Genomic DNA, 18,346 nt, shown 5'->3' with positions numbered 1-18,346 from the left:
CAAGCCCACTCTCGAGCACGGCTTCCCCGGCCCCAAAAAAAATCCAGACCCGAACGAAGGCTAACCGCTCCACCCGCACCGGCGGAACTCAACCCCTTTTCCCGCTGCGGTTTCATCCCCGTGGATCCCCTCCCCAACCATCGCAAACATAAGAGGGGGGTTGGACACACACAGCACACATCGAAGAAAACATAGCCGAAAAAAGAAATCAAACCATCCCTATCCATCCACCAACCCCAAAGCGCCCCCGCCCCGACTGAATAAAAACAATAAAATAATAGAACCGCCATTCCCCCCACCCAACCTCACTCGCTCTCCTCTGACCTTTCGCCATCATCCCATCCTGGAGAGTGAGAGAGAAGGAGAGGGAGGGGGCGAGAGAGAGAGAAAGCAAACTGTTTGCTCCGGGTCTAACAGTGTTTGTACGGTTGTAATTGAATGATTTCGCGATCTCTCCTCCGCCTCCTTACTACTACCCCCACTCCTACTTCCCCCACATTCTACCTTCCTCTCTTAGTTTCTTTCGGTGCGAAAGCCACCTTTCCTTCCCTACGGTTCCACGCCCACATCCCCTCGGAACAGAAAACAATACTCCGCAGCGGAGTAAGATAGGTATTAGCTCCCTGACAGCCGTCGTTTCTTATTTTCGAACCTTTGATGAAGATTTTCCGCCCCGCCCTTCCCCTCCTGCCAACGGCAAGCAAGAAGCCCATTCCCCCGGCGCTCCTTCCTCCAATATCGTGTCGATTCCCATAATTCCTATGTACATACGTATCAGACCTTCCCTCGGCTCCTCGGAGGCGGAAAATACAAGAAGTCGGCTGCTTCTGAAATTTCAATTTCCTAATAAAACGCGTTCCCGACGAGGGCAGTAAGTTATTGACGACTTCGTCCTCCGACTCCCAATCGAAAAAGATTAAAGTCATTTTCAATATCATCCCCCGAGATTGAGTAAACTTAGGAAGGCGTGTTATTACACTGAATCATTTTCCTTACTCTTGGACTTAAATTGTATTGGGAAGGAGATACTTAGTTTATTTCGCATCATCGAGTGCAAGAGATCAAGAACTTCAGTTCAGTTCCACGATTGGGTTGCAACACTACTCAAAACACTTTTCAATTAGAACGAAATAAGAATTTTCTTCGCGAATTACACTTCGACTGTAACTTTTTTATGAAATTTAACTGACACAGTATGCATTGAGTATTTACAAATAAATAAAATATCTAAACACAAATTTTATAAGATCAAGTTCACAGATGTTCATTGACACGTAATTTTAATCTCAAGAAAGTTTAATATTATCAAGCAATACTTTATTTAAATTGTTTCCAACCTGACATATCACAAAAAAATATCTGTCAAGTGATACTAACGAAGAAGTATGAAGAAAACATTAACACATTTTGAAAGTCAGTTCAAACCAAAATATGTTTCAATTACGCTTCTAAGCTATCCTATCACAACGACCTCAGGTTTATCCCTAATATACCATACTAAGCCTATAGACAGCTATCTTTTTGACAGTGGAGCTATTTTTATTTTTAGAACCGTGATTCACAGCGTCCATCGTACCTTAACCTGGAAAGCTTTTGATTCACCAATATGCTTACATGATTCTGAGGTCTAGCTAATTACTCACAATTCCTAAAAAAAAGTCCTTTCCGGACAATAATTGTGCTAGGTTGGTGTGATAATGTTAAGAAAATGGATGGGAGTCGAACCAATAAAACAGACATATGAGAGAAAAGTAATTGGGCTGAGAGGAAGAAGAAGGCATGTGAGCGAAGGGATTCTGGAAACGAGGAAATCCCGGAGAAATTTCAGGAACAGGAGAGAATGCATGAAATATACGAATGTGACAAAGGCATAATCCCTCCGCAATGATAGGGTAGCACAGGAAAAAAATAACAAGAATACGTAAATCTCCTGAAATGACCAAAGGCCAGACATTTTTCACTTGTCGAAAGGAAACCTCGTAAAGAGTATGCATTTAAGTTTCCAAGAAGTGCTTCAAAAACCTTAACCAAATTACGTATTAAGAGCAAATAAATATCCATTTAATATCACATTAAAAAAATAGGATATCACGGAGAATGGCTGCATAAAAGAACAAAATGTGACAAGGACATTAATTACTAAAAAAGTAAATATGACGAAGTTGTAAATGAGGAAAATTATAAGTATCATCTAGGACTTTGCAAAAACTTTCAAAACTTTCGATTCAAAGATCCACCGAGAAAACGTTAAATAACTGAGGGAAGCACCATTTGATGCTTAAAAGAAGATTTCTCTTCACGACGGTTTCTACTCTACGAGAGACATTAAGAGTACTATTGCCACACAAATAGAAATATTCGTACACCTCTAAAGGAAGAAATACGTAAAATACTCAAGTCTTTAATCTGTATTTTCCCGTAACGAGCCTACTGTATCAATGGGTTTCATTGACGTCTGATTCAATATATAGCCTACAAGTCTTTATTGGAACCTTCATTACTTCCGAGCCATGTATTGCAAAAGAGTCCAAGGACTTAATAAGCAAAGATTTTTTTCCTCGTGAAAGACATGGGGATTTTTAATTTACCCTCTCCCCCTCCCCCCCCAATCTCAACTGTGAAAAGGACAGAAAGTAGCGAGCCGCCGCCCCGTGAAATTTTTCTTTAACGCCAAAAAACACTCGACAAACTACAAATGGCAAGACTCCACGAAGGCCTTCCGCGGCACGCCCCGTGCTCAATAAGACAAAACGCTGCGATAAAGACGGCACCAACGTCGGGCGGTGGAAGCGTGGCATCATTCACGCGAACTCCCATTACAGACGGAACACCCGTTTCAGTTCTCTCGGACAGGCAACGCGTGTGGGTGGGGAGAGATTATAGGTGCCACCGGATGTCGTGGGTGGACAGGCCACCACCACCACCGCCATGGGCTGTTGATTCATTCCTGCTATCTCGCTCCAAAAACAAGGAAGACCTTCACATGAGACACTCCCGCTGCGCAAATCGTTCGATAAATCACTAACAAGACGGATGAACATTTTAAGCATTTGTTGAATCCGCAAGACCAACCAAATTACTGAAGTTGGAAAAAGAGTGGCATTTGACACTCTCCTATTTAGAGACTATTCGAGGCTCATTATATCACCACGACCTACCACTGATAAACACTGTCATTAAAAACAATAGCAATGGAAAAGATAGACAAGTGGCAGACAGTATATATAAGAAAGGCCCTAACTACTGACTAAAATTGAATATACGACGTATGACGAGCTCCCAATGGGGAACTCCATTTCGCACCGTATTATCAATGACAAGTGTAGGTTCGGAGTTGAATGAATAAAAATAAATAATGGATTCACGGGCAACAATCACCCGTACAAACAGTGTCGGATTACATCTTACAGTAGTGAGTTTGGAAGCGGTAAGGACGTCTAACAAGGCTACCCAAACAACTACGCAAATACAGCCACCATAAGAAAAATGGGTTTTGGGCACCTATACTATGCACCTACGACGCAAATAAGAGCGTAACAACAGTAACAACATTTGAGGCGGGTCTCGAAAGTCCTCGCTTTCGAGTTAGTACCTCTATTTGAGTACCATTGCTTGAAATAATGATCATAGCTGGCATAAAATGCTCGAAGGATTTAAATTAATGTAGAAACATATGTGATACACAAATGACAGCCATGAAGTCATAATTATTAATCCTGTCGCGCAACATAATGGAGATGGTTTCGACCAAAATGAATTTGATAAAGAGCAATACATGGTAACAATGACACTCATCACATTCATTTGAATATTTGATGAGATAGATTAACGAAGTTTTAAAATGATAAACATAAGATTAATCATTAAGCGGCCAATATCTTTTTCTGGATTATCTATCATGTCCTTAAACAATCATAAGGGCCCACGTTTTGTAACCCTTTTGCTAAATTTAGCAATGGAAATTATGATTACATAATATCCGAGTAACTTATGCACTAAACCTGTATAATTCGTAAATACTGACATTATATAACGATTTACCAGAAGTTCCATTATTTAAGATTTACCAAAGTTCACCGAAAATTTCCACGAAACTAAAAAGAAGATAAAACTGAAAGGCGCATATCTGAACGCTCTGAAATGGAGGTTTTTTTTATCATTTTGGTTGTTAGATAAAAGTTAAAAGTTCAGGTGAAATATCATTATAAAAATAGAGTCAGCGCCAAACTGCTTTCTGTAACGTGGTTTTTAGATAACAGTTAAAGTTCAGATAAAATAACACTATAAAAATAGACTCGGTATCAAACTTCTTTCTGTACCTAATTAATTCCGTTTTCATACGTGTAACATAGTATCCTCTTTCCTCCCCAAAAATGAAAAGTAAATTAAAATTTTTAAAAGTTAGATACCTATAATGTGTAGTAAATACAGGAAAAGGTTGTGAGAAAAATGGTAGCCACTAATTTTCCTGATGAAAAAATTACACAAAATATCCCCACTCTTTCAAATGATACTATATATTTTATTTGAAATAAAAATTCAACTTACTCACCAAAAACCGAATGATTTTATCACATGCCAACATGAGACTCGTTAAGTTGCACCTTTGACAATGAATCATAAAACTAACGTGGCAGTATCCAGAAAACTTCACAAATTCACTCTATTATCATTGGATAATTTTGCATCGAAGGTTGAGGAATTCCGGCTTGATACATTACGCAGCAAAAGCTAAGGTACAAGCTAACACTACAAGGCCCGTGCTTTGGGAGAAAGTCGAAGCTGGAGAGAGAAGGACTTTCTTCAATTATGTCGTGACTCGAAGGAAAGCTTTCATCCTGGAATTGGAATAAGCAACTGTTTTTCACACGAATTTTATTCAGGCTGACCGGGGTAGGACCAGTGAAAAAACTTTCAGAAAGCAGTTTCGCATTTCATATCCCCTAGCATAATTCTTTTATGACGAAGTCCCATCCCGATACGGGGCAGACTTCCGAATTGCGAATGGGAATACGGTAGTGTCTTACCTGGAACATGCGGAGGTCCAGCTCCGCGACGCGGGTGAAGAGGCGGAAGGTGGCCAGGGTGACGGCTAGAGTGTGCGGGGGCAGGGCGGGGGGCACGGGGGACGGAAGGGGCGACGTCCCGCCGCCGAGGCCGCCCTCCTCGTCCGACGCGTCCGACGAGGAGGCGGCGTCGCGGGAGCTCCTCGCCGGAGCGCCCTGGTGCAGTAGCATGCCGTACAGCATGGACGCGGCGCCCACGGCCTCCGTGGCCTGCAACGCAGACACCAACTGCGTGGGGTCCGAGGGGTCCGGCCCGGACGACGAGCAGGAGGAGGAAGCCGAGCCGCCGCGGCGCCCGGGGCCCTCGCCCCCGCCTCCCGACGATCCCTTGCCCGCGGCTTTCGATGACCCTCGAATGGAGGCGCTGAACATGAGGTTGAAGAGAGAGGAGAAACGTCAATGGCGCTGACGGATCCAAGCTTGTTGATGTTAATATGTACAGTGTTATCAGATGGATTATTAAAAACTGTAACTCAAACATGCTACTCGTGTACATCTTACATGTCCTAGCCACCTTAGGCGCTAGTTATGAGGCAGTTATGACTCCACTAAGAGGGAAATTAGTGATCTGATGACGAGATTAACGATAATGAAACTATTAAATCAGTATGCACTTCAACGTGTCAATAATTTGAAAGGTTGTATACGATACGTTCCCACTACCTATTAGGTAGGCATACTCGTACGGAGGGCTCAGAAAAAGTGCAGTAAGAAGAATCCTTGAGTGGATGTTAAACTTAAAAGACTGAATCGGTCACACTCGGCTCACGCACGGATTCATCATCTATAGGGAGGAACCCACTTTTTGTGGGCCAAGTAATGTACCTCTAAGCGTGATGCATCAATGAACGTGAACAATACGACAATAGCCGAAGTGTCTTGCAAATCCCTAAGTAGATCCATCTAGCTCTGAAAGAGGATGTCTCCGTTTCATCGTGCTTTATTATTTTTAAGTACGTATTTTTTTACTAAAAATAAAGCTAATAATCTGTATTCCAAAGTTTTAGCTAATTGGTACCTTTTATTATTTTGTTTTTCCTTCCCATGAGCCTAATTAGTAGATAATTTTACCGAAGGTAAACCCCACTGGGCAGATAATACTGGAAAAGGGACAAAGAACAAATGTTGGTGCTCCTTTCACCCAACAACTATTTTATTTAAGTCTATTTTCTTTTATTTGTCGTAGTTGTCTCCATCACTCACATACGCTTGATACCCTATTGTCCCGGATATTTCGCAGGCAGAGTTGGTGGGTGAGAATCTTAGAATCATTCGCAGAAAGTCAGACAAAATGGTTACCTTTTTTTCGTATCCCGCCCTCCAGCTTTTCTCGATTTTTCTACCGAGTGTTGGGAATGTGACCAGGTATTTTTTTGGACCATCCATTTTCGCTTCACAAGGCACTGGTATTTTCGAAGCTAGTCCCGATTACAATTTCAGTTTTGTTTGTTCCAGCGAGTGTTAGAGTTTACCATTCAATCACAACTGAAAGCAACAACGCCCTCTTCGGAATATTCGCATTCCTGCATCATATTCCCAAATTGCCCATGAATCCGCGACATCAATAACAATCGGTTCTTTCCCCGAATTTTTCAGAAATTGAGAAATTCCTGACTTTTTCCCCGACTTAGGTAGACAACCTATTACAAAAGAAGGCCAAAGAATATGCACGAGAATAATGTTTTGGGGGATGGGGATAGGAATGTTTGAAGGCATGAGAAGTAAAGCCTCACGTTTGCTTGGAATTGGAACATGACAAATTTATATTTATTACCAGCGTTTCCAATTAACGAGTGAACCTTTATGACCGTTTATGCCAGACATTTTCAACAAAATGAATTAATTCCCTTAGAATTTTGCTTAGTTAAAAAATCACACATTCATGAACAGGGACTTAAATGACAAATGAGTTCACTCACGATGCAGTTAACTAGATGTGAAATATTTTTTAAAAATGTAAGACGAATATTTTCCTACCATTCGTTTGATGAATGTAAACCAATTTATTTAATGCTGATTAGCGTACATTTTTAAGCGTTTTCACCATATGAAAACAGATTTCAAAAACAACCAAGCTCGTCATGCTCAAATATGGGGTATATTTTCTATTCGTGTGACATACGTTATTACTTCAGGCAGAAGTGCGACTTATTTTTAACTGGAGACCACAATAATTACACCAAATAGCAACACTGATGTGATTTTCCAAAAACTCACAGTTTGTTTTACCATTGACCTCACGGTAAATTTGTCCAAATTTGTCATAAAATGTCATCGTGTAAGTAATGGACGCGCCAAACAGGTTTTCATACTGTTGAGTTATAGCACGACCGCAAACCATAAATAACATTACATTTTATCGATACGGTAATGAAAAAGACGTATTTTCTTATCCAAATGTGATAACTGTGCCAATACCTTAAGGTGTAGTAAGGCAGAATGCTTCATGCATCGGATCACCGATTATTCGGAACTTTTCGTGAGCAAGGTTCGCCCCCTTCCGAATCCTTAAGGCACCCGTTGACGCCTAAGCGTGGTGAAAATAAACTCCTTTGGTCTTGTTGCTGATAGTATTCGTTTCTTTTTCTTTGTGCGACTCTCACTAGTGGCGTCTAATTTGGGAAATAGTTTAGACAGCGAGAGTATTTTTGAACCAATGATTTTTTTCCATACTCTCACTCCAGAGACTGGACAAATTTTTATCATTAATTATTGCAAAACTAAAGCACATTCAAAAATTGCTACAGGGTCCAATCAAGCTTGATAGTAGTAAGAACAAGTACCGAATTTTGAAGGCGGTTCGTGATTTTTGGCGGCTAATTTAAAAAAGTACAATTCCGTGAGTTGACATTGTTGACGTGGTGTGATCCCTTTTCAGAAAAAAATGATATTGTATTATCAACGATATGAACGCCTCAAATATTTGAGATTGCCAAAATACATTTCTAAGAGTAGAACGTAAAATCAGCATCTCCCTCAGAACGCCAGGTCCAACCACACACCAGTGGAACGAGTCCGTCCTTGCAGTAGTCGTCTCATTTCACATATCTTCAGGCCACACCCTCAACAGATACCGGAGTGATCGATTGCTGGGGATACCATTCCTATCTGTCCAGATGTCACGAACACATAAATGGGAAAGATAAAGCGAGGCATTTTAAGAAGAAACGACTATACCACTTACAATATGAAAGCCTGGGGACACGTGGCATTCATTCGTTGAACGGCCTTCCGAAACGCCCAGTAGTGTTTAATCGAACAGGTACATTATAAGTTCTTTTCCAATCGAGAGTTTACCGTCTCCACCCAAATTTAGTAGCAGCACAATCGCAGCGAGAGAATTCGGTTGAAGGTGAAGACAAGGGTGGCAAAACACGTGTGCCTTTCTGAGAAAATTAAATTAAAAAGTTATTGCATCGAAGAATTTGAAAGACTACTAGATAATCAACAACACCGGTTTCTCATTAATATCTTCCAACACACTGAATTACAAACCATCGCCACTTTCTCTCCAACATTCCATATTGCTCGACTCTAGTGTTCACCCAAACGTACCAAGATGGTTTTTGAAATAGGTTACCTTATTGTTGCCCTAATTACTTCCACACCCATTCTACTCGCGCTTTCTTTCTCTCCAATGCTAAAAATGTACCCACTTTAATCTGCTGGTGGAGTGTGAGGTGGCTACAACAATTGCATTTCCGATTACTATGCGTCAGCTCGTATACTTGTAGCTGCATTGTGTTTATCAGAATCTAATCCACTTTTTTTCTAATTTTTCCGACCTCTATTATTTTTAAGGCAAATTTAAACTATTTGTTTACTCAAGCTCATCCAAAATAACGAATACGGGGAAGGTTTTCCAATCACAAATGCCCTATCTCTAGGGAAAGGATACCCCTCCTAGGCAGGAATCAAAACAGCGACCTTTGGAAAAACAGGAGTAACCGAATCAACAGGATACTGCCCTCATTTTGTTAAAAAGTGATGTTGAACCGAGTAGACTCCCCCAAGGGGTTTTCAGTAATATTTTAACATGTTTGGGGTATCCCAAGACAAACCATCCAATCAAAAAAATGACAGCAAAAAAACTATACCAAAGGGAAAAGTACGTTCTAGCGTTTAGAGAAAACAATTGATAGTTACCATACTTATTTTTACTTCAAAAACCGTTATGTAACAACAGTTTACATATCTGCGAGTGTTTGTGTGTGCTTATATATACTTACTTTTGATTTGTTCATTCTTGCCTTTTTGGGCTTGAGGTACTGGTTGGTGTGCCACTCAGAGCTTTGGCGTTTTGTTTCTGGGTCATATTCAAAAACCCAGGTTTCATCGCTAGTGATGATGTTGTCCAAATGATCAGGTTCATTTTCTATATGTTGAAAGAGTTCACTGGAAATTTCCGCTCGGTTAGTCTTTCGTGACACGTCGGCGCGCAGAGGTTTACAATAACTGAGGTCCTGCCGTTTCTACAGCTTGGAGAGCACTGAGACCGGTTTCATGGCAAAGCTTAGCGTTCCCTTCACCTACTCCGAGTGCTTCGATCCCACTCCGATCAATAGGTGCGGCGGGGGAAATTCAATCACATTACTTTTGAAACGCACCCTGTATGTATGTATGTCTGCGTATATATATATATATATATATATATATATATATATATATATATATATATATATATATATATATATATATACGTCATGCACATACATATGTATAACCTATAATTCCATTTTTTCCGAGTTGACTGCTTGAACACTTGCATATTTTTAAGATCTTTCCAGCTTCAGTAAATTTCATCATAATTTCGCAATCTACTGTATTTTCATGTTTTGGAGACACACTTCAGGAATAATACACACGGAACTTTGATCGCTGCTCTGTAAGTAAAGGATCGAATATTTTTAACAATGGGTGCTCGAAATATTCAAAAGAAACATTTCCCTAGACTACGCTTTCTCAGCAAATTAACAGAGTTGTTCCTAATTTCCAGGTCTTCTCGGCCTACAGCAACGCTGTCCCACTCCTGCAAGATTATTTCTTATAAAACTATTTTAGATCCACATTAGAAACCAGGCGCTGTTGGAATGAAATAAATAAAGCAAATTTGAGAGTTAAACCGCCTGCTAGCGTTTTTTTAATGTAGCAAGATTTTCAGTTCTTGCTCCGAATACAGTGGGTTAAGTAAACGTAGGACCAACTTTGAATACAACCTTTGGTTACGCGAAAACACAGGACGGAAATACGAGACTTTTTGTTTTTTTTTTATAGAAAAAAGTACAGAGACCGACATCAAGGTAACTTCCTCAATATCTATCGCATCTTTTACTGTTTATGTGGTCGTCTCTTCTTTCGAAATTCATTTCGACCTTGGTCGTCACAAGTTTGGTCAATCAGACCTCGAATCCGAATCTTTTCCAGCTAAGTGCTTCGGAATTTAATGCACGACTTCGTCATCAAATTTCACTCGCGCATTAAGGTCCGCGAATTCAGGATGCAGTTAAGGGCGCGCGAGGAAAATAAGACATGAATACGTCCCCATAATTCACTCGAAACGCTTCGTGAAAGAAATTTTATTGGCCCACCCAGACCTTCAAATTTTACGCCGATAGTTTATTCGCCATAAGATCAGGGACTGGGTCGTTCCTCACTGAAGTTCGTATCTCACCTGCAAGCCGCCAGCGTAGAAATGAGTCCAATTGCTCCGAGGAGGAAGTGTGCGGCAGCGGGGTCCGAGTCGATCGGGTCCCTCACTCCACCGCAGTACGAGGCCAGCTTGTCCACCACACCCACGCTCACGGCATAACTGCGGAGAGAAGAGGAGGAATGAGGTTGATTGTAAGACAAACTCGAGGACAGGTGATATAGATTTATCTACATGGAACCCTGAAAGCCACCACTAGGGTGTGTGGCAGGGAGTGATTCAACAGCAGGCATGCAACATCAAAAGTTACGTTTGGCTTATTTTTTAGTTAAAATTAATGTATAAAATAATTCAAATAATGCAGATGATAACTACAGATATATACACAACAGCATCTAAACGTGAAATATTTATCTACATAAAACAAACGACCTGATAAGTAACAAGGATGACAATAAGTTAAGGTGAAATGAAATTATGACAACATCCTAGACTACTTAGAATGGCAAAAGAAAAATACTCGCTCCCCCTGCCGCGGACGATTACATTAATTCTAATCCATTATCGTTTGGAGGAAAGCAGGACCCTTCTATAAGGTTAAGCATTGCCTGCTCCCTTCGCGAGTCAAGGGGCTCCCACCCTAATTCCTCCAGCACAATCCCTCCAGTACTTTCTTGCTCACTTCTCGTGGCAATTGTTAACAATGACATCTTAAATCTTCCGATTCTATACTTGGATGTCTCTATTTTTTCTATCATAACGTGATCTCATTCGGCAAACCAATTCAAGTTCACGAGGACCCCATATCATAGGGGCATACTCTAAATGAGGTCTAATTAGTGAAGGGTAAAATTGATTTGGATGGAATAAATAAAGGAAGATGTTTCTGATGCCGTTAAAGTCGACATTTCTCGATATCTCTTGCCAGCTCTGGGGGATGAAAATCAATGAATTATATCTCCATTAAAATTATAATCATTAGCTTTAACGCATGGATTCTTTACGATATTTTCGTCATATAGTTTGATATATAATATTGATATAGCTTATAATTTGATGGAGATATGCCATATCCAGAGCATAGTCAAAGTAACAGTGCAACGCTAACAAATCAACAGAAGAAATAGAGCTAGAATAAAACTAATACTTGAGAAAATTTTGTTAGAATTGAGATTCGAAACATTTAAAGAACGGGAATAACCCATTGGAAAACGGAAAACTCGAATTACCATAGAGATAATGAGCTAAATTCATTTTCATTCCATTTCAGTTTCAAATTTCATTTCCGATTTACCCTCAAGACATTTCATTAATCCAACCTTGTAATTAGGTAGATAATGAATCCCCAATCACACTTTAAATATTTAAAGTAATTAAGAGCACTAGGAGGGCGATCACAGTTTAAAAAGACACGGTACCTGCCAATAATACACAGGCTCCTTACAGATTCTAAATCCCTCAATAACGGGAAGTACAAATCACGACGGGCACACTAATCGGCGATGTATGTTCCCGGCCAATTCCGTAATCGGTTATTGGATTAGTGCTAATCCCCCCTCCCTTCCCCTCCTCCCTCTCTTCCAAGGGCAAGGCGTCGGACCGCTGGGTCTCGGGTATAAATCACGGTAGCGATAGCTAACGGCGCCAAGACGCTCTCGGTTCGACGGCGAATAGAGGACATTTTGCAGATGGGTTAGGGGAGTTTTATTATCTTTCGCCGGAAAAGATAAACGACCTCTCCAATCAGGGACGTTTTTCTCGCCATCACCGCCACCTTGCGCATTTTCCCAAGGAGTTTCCTACTGGTGACATGTGATTTCTTTTCTTCTCGCAATCACAGCGAAATCTTCAGGCATGGGTGACCTCCAATCACAAAGTCGACGAGAAAAAAATACTTTGGCCTTCATTATCAAAAAGCAAGATGCATGATTTCCGGTATTGGAAGATTAATATGGTTTTTACTTAATAGAGCTCCTGAGTTGATGTTTTAAGAGAAGATACCCTATATCGTTACTCTCATGAAAAAGGTAATGCGATTGTTGTCAAAAAGCACACATTCTTTATAATGGAAACTGGCACATGTATTCATTTAAATTCGTAAATTACTTCAAATCAGATATTCTAGTGCCCAGTTTCTAGAAAATAATATAGCCAGAAAATTTCCCCTATTTTGATTAGTTCCCTATTTCACCAAAAACAAATATTTCACCCCAAGAACTGCACTGAAAAAATCAAACGTGTTTATTATGTTCTCGTTAAAGATAATATTGAGGGAAAAGACACGTTAAGAAAATTATCGTCTAACGGAGGAACTTTTCGCAGGATAATGTCATATATGCGCCAATGGTGAAGAGAATTAAATAAATAAACAACCTATCAGCATTATAATAAAATATCATATTAGCTGAAAACACGTTAGAGTCTAAAACTCAGCATCATGGTATTCACACCATTTTTGCAGAAATATTCCGCTCATCTTTGCAGAACGTCTCGGCTCAATTGGCCCATAATTCACTTATTTGTGCCCTGGGATAAGTAAATCCAACACTATTGACATTAAAAGATGAGCATCACGATAGTAAATGAAAAATTCCCAAATTAAATTGAAGTATACGAAATGGGCCGTGTAGAATACGAAGAATAATTCGGTAGTCTTCCAAAAATAAAATTTACAATTGAAAACATGAAAGTCTTGTAATTTATTCATCTACATCTACATAATACCCCGCAAGCCGCCGCAAGGGCGTGTGGCGGGGGGTGTTAGGTCACCAACCGTAAAAAGGAACAATACCACATGCAAAACAACAACGTGGAAAATTAAACCCACAGCAGCGCACACACTCAAAAAAAATCCCTTCATCCAACACTCATGCAAACACAAATACCGCAAACCAACAAAAAACTGCACCCCAGGATGCAGAATGAAAGCCATCCTACAATACGCAAGCCAGGACACAACAAGCAAGAATGTGAAACACCACTACCACATGAACATGCACCACGAGACATTCTACCCCCGAGGAGACTGTAAAAGGCAGGGAATGCAAACCAACGTTGCAGGTAGCAGGAATTTCCCCCCGCGGGGAGGGACGAGGGATTGAAAGGGAGACTTAAAAACAGATGAACAGAACACGAATGAGGTCATTTGGAAAGAATGGGTTATTATAAAAAAACACGCAAGGTTAGTGGAAGAGCATGCATTTAAGTAGAACTAATTATTTTTTAGAAGCTTAGGGTGGCAGTGGAATTTTTGCTATCTATAACCCTCCAGTTGCTATCCCGTATTGTCCGTGGGAAGAAGGAGTCCTTGAGGCGGCTAGTTCTGGCATCTATTTCCCGAAATTAACAATACTTGTCATACCGGTTTTATTTTTATTTATTGGTTTTATTTCATTTATTGGTTTAGCTATACACAGCATTTGCCAAGAATCGGAGATACGAATTTCAAATATTTTACTTGTTGTCTTAAAATTACTCCCGAGAGAAACTCATGACGCCTTCGAATACGTTGGTAAGGTACAAAACCAAATACTTTATGTAGTTACATTGAGTTTTTAAAACATTTGGCGGAGACTATTTACTTGCATAATCTACATAGCTTACTGGAATGAATTGCCGGCATATTTACAATTAGGATGTGTAGGATGTGTGTGGTTATTTTGTTTCTCCACTGCAAATCGTATCGAAAAATACAGCTATGAGTACTCCTAAAAGTTAAAAGGAATTTGCTTTCTTAAAACTCTTGCCATGACTCCTAGTGCTAGTACTAGTAATTCCATCATCCATACCGACAAAAAGTCTCTGAAACCAACGTCAAGAGGTGGCGATTACTTAAGGGCGGAAGAGATAGGATGAAGAGGGGGAGATATGTACGCCAGCGAGATAAAGAGCGAGGGAGGGAGAAAAATAGTGATATATGAGGGCATGCAGGGAAGTGCTGGGAGACCAAAGATGACGAATATGCCTGGAAAATTTGGCCACCGAGAGACGTGTGAGTGAGAAATAGGAAGAGAACGGGGAGGGGGGCGTGGGGATGAGCGGAGGGCAAGGGTGCCTGCGGTGTACTAAGAGAGGAGGTGGCGCTCAGGCGCCCCGTGAGCGCACCGAGTGCAAATGTGAAAGGGGGAGGAGAGGGACGTGGCTCGCGATCCCATCACCCCCACCCTTTCAATCCACCGGCTCCACCTCCCCTTCTTCCCACCTTCCCGTATTCAAATCCCGAAAGCCACCCTCCCTCACCGCCCCCCCTACCTCGCCGATCCGGACTCGCATCTTCCAGCCACCACTCGACCTGGGACGGCTCGGCGTGGAGATCGTATGAATTTTAATGAGGACGGAACCACCCACCAACCATCCACCCTCTTGGCCTCCCGAATCGTATTCATAATAACCGCGGAGGGCCGACTAAGGACCCATTCCGGTCTGGAGGCTCGGAATAAATAAATGCCGTGGGGGCCCAGGGCGGACTGACTGAGTGAGGGAGGGACGGCGTTAGGGGTTGATGGTACTCCCACCGGCATCTGCATGCGGCCGGACGACCCAAAGTGGTGCGGGGGCGCACGGCTAGGATCAAGGGCCGCCTCCTCCTTTCCCCGGCTGATGAAATCGTCACGCTACTGGTTAAAAATTTCGGGTGCGAAGCCTTCCTTTGTAAGAAGATATCGACACACGCCGCGTTGATTGACTGCGCCTCGCGGGATAAGTGCGTCTCCCGAGTCCACGGGTTCATTAATCCACCGAAAAGCACTTCTCATGTTGCCTCACACACGGAATTTCACATACGGTCCTAATGGCACTGAAACAATCTGTTGGAACACAGAAGTGAGGTGGAGTAGTTGAAAAAAAAAGGCGCTGAAAATAATGGATGCGTATGTTCTTAGGAAATGGCATTCCGCATCCAGTTTATTTTTACTAATAAAGACAATAGATGGGCCAGTCTGATTTCTACTCAACGTTTAAATAGTTTAATAATATGAAAATCAGCAAGAGTTTAACAACATTATAGAAACTGATATAAAATGTGCACCAAAGTCTTGCTGTTGTTGCATCAAAGTTTTTACGTTTGCACTCCTTCGAATGCCGTGAAGGCTCACTACCAATTTTTTGACCATGAAAGCGCGATGCGAAGGTAGCCTAGCCTTTTGACTATACGTGGGCTCTTCTAAATTTAACCTATCATTTTCATTATTTTAATTAACGTTTTCTTACTCTGCCACGAAACCTGGGACATGTGCTTACAGTGTATCACAAAGAGAAACAAGAGAAGATGCTGTGGTATAATAAGCTTGAGCAGGTGCAGCTCAAAGTTAAGATTTGTTCATTATTTTCCATTGTCTAAAATTATAATCTTCAAGAGAGAAGTCCAAAATTTTCACTGGTCTATCACCTAATGGCCTCATTGCCTTTGAAACTATGGGGCATATTGATACTCCTTGAATATTTCGATGAAATATATTCTTACAAGCCATCACGTTAATATTACATTTTCATCAGCGTAGAGCAAAAATACGCATGCACTTCTGTCATAAAATGAAATACGAAAACAAATATTCCATTGAAGCGAAATATATGGTACACAGGCACGCATTAAAATGAGCAATCTAGAAACGACAACAAGGGAGAAATGCTCCAACGTGAGGCGACCCTGGGCCACTTATGACGAGTCACCACCCCTCAGGCGATGATCCACTGGGTTTATAAAGACCGGGTGGATCGCCTGCATTACGCTCACAGAGCTGCAATGAGTTCCACTTCAGCTCGAACACACAAGGATGGCTGCGGTGGTGAGGGAGGAAGGTGGGCGGGTCCATATTAACCAGTGGACGAAAAAGTGGAGAGGTGGGGACAAGAAGAGAGGTAACGGTGCGAGATAAGAAAAGAACGGAGAATGGGAGAAGGGAGGTGGTAAGGTGAAAGAAGGAACGGAGAGTCCCCTTGACGAGAGAGGGGGCAGGTGATGAGAGGATCTTCGAGGGGAAGAGGATTGGGGGGGGGCGGTTGAACGGAGTACGGAGGAAAATGGCCGCCGAAATAAAAGGACGGGCGGGTGAGAGATAGGGTGCGGGAAAAAAAGAAAAAAGGGAAGATGGAACGCGATGGAGGGCATTTCTTATTCGCATACGTTGTCACCCATGACTCTATTCTAATGGCATGACGTCATTTGCGCGCGGCGCCGTAGTGGCCCAGTCGCATTTTGAGCGAGGCGGGGAGGTAGGAATGGATTGTGGGGGAGGATACACCTATAACCTCCTCTCCCCCTCCCACCACCCACAACCACTTCACCCTGCGGCGGGGACGAAACCCGCACCCCATTCCACCCAGTCCGACCCACACGGCGCCTCCCCGCCCACCCACCCACTGGAAGAAGACGCGGAGGAGGGGGCATGAAAAAAGTCTAAGGGGGAAAAAGAGCGAAAAGGAGGAGGCCATTCCCACCATTCCTCCATCGCGTCTGATAAAATAAAGGCGAAAGGAGGAGAGGAGGGGATACAGAGGGAGGCCCAGAGACGATGAGGCTGTCGTCAGGAAGGGGGTAAATGGAAGGTACCCTCCCCACACATTCACAGTTGCCATCCTTCAGGGTGGTCGAGGGGGTGAGATGCGTCAGCAAGTATCCGCGGTGTGAGGGAAGAGGGCCGGAGGGTGGCGGAGGGGGGCGAGGTTCGGTGGTGGGTGGTGACATCGCCTATGATCACGGGCGCCAACATCCCCCTCCCTCTTTTCGCACTTCTCTCTCCCTCTCCGGCGGTCCATATTTCAGTAAAGGATTCCGAGAATCCGGAGGTGGAATTTCGGCGGAATGGATACTGGAGTTGAGAGAGAACGAGATAGAGAGAAAGAATGAGAGAAGGATGAGTGGGATCGCCAAACGCATTATGATAAAGAGTCCGGGCGGGAAGAAGGATGATGGTCTTAAAGGTGAAGAAAAAAAATTAAAGAAAAAGGGTTGATGGCTGGGGTGAGGGAGAACGTATTTTTGGTTTGGGAGGGGAGGTGAGAGGTGAAGAAGCGGGATGGGAATGGCGGAGGGATTTTAGAGGGAGATTCGGAGACGAGGCAGGGGGGGTGTGGGAGTGGGAACTCGGGCAACTCACGCAGAAAGCGGAACGTTTCACGCGATGATCTTTCGCCCCATCTGCTCGCACTCCTCCTCCATCCCCCACCGCCCTCCCCTCCCTTCCTTTCCAGAATTCGAAAAAAAAAGTTTAAAAAGCCCGAAAATTCCTCTTATTCCTCTCCTCCGCATCAAGGACCCTTTTCCCAGAATCCAGAGAAAAATGGCTCCACGATTTTTTGTGGGGATTTCCTCGCTAATGTAAATAAATATCACCGTAGGAACGTGTCAAGCGTGCGTCACTGGCTGAGATGGAACCGTGATTGAATTGGAAACGGCGAGGGATGGCAGGCGATTCTAGGAAGACCGCCGCAGGGAGAAATCTCCCGTGACAACACACTGGAAGCTCCACTGAAATTTGCTTAGGAAAAATTAAAATGGTGGATGGGATATAGAGCGAGCCCTTAACATCGATTTGTAAATTATGAATAAGGCAAATCAATTCCTCAAGCAAAGCTATCCCTCTATATATATAAAAATATAAATATATAAATATATATATATATATATATATATATA

General features: G+C 42.3%; 1 protein-coding gene across 1 annotated transcript in view; it reads right to left on the bottom strand.

Moving 5' to 3' along the window:
• The window catches only part of ssp3 (short spindle 3), a 188,699-nt gene that overhangs the window by 38,522 nt on the left and 131,831 nt on the right, over window positions 1–18,346 (bottom strand). The window contains exons 23-24 of the mRNA XM_071595700.1: window positions 10,738–10,875; window positions 5,028–5,430 (exon numbers count right to left, since the gene is read on the bottom strand). Of these exons, the coding sequence (XP_071451801.1) occupies window positions 5,028–5,430; window positions 10,738–10,875 (541 nt within the window). The remainder of the gene's footprint in view (window positions 1–5,027; window positions 5,431–10,737; window positions 10,876–18,346) is intronic.

The sequence above is a fragment of the Hetaerina americana genome, unplaced genomic scaffold (genome assembly GCF_022747635.1).
Source record: "Hetaerina americana unplaced genomic scaffold, ioHetAmer1.1.p SCAF_1, whole genome shotgun sequence".
Taxonomy (NCBI): domain Eukaryota; kingdom Metazoa; phylum Arthropoda; class Insecta; order Odonata; family Calopterygidae; genus Hetaerina; species Hetaerina americana.
This window is presented reverse-complemented; position numbering and strand designations above follow the sequence as displayed.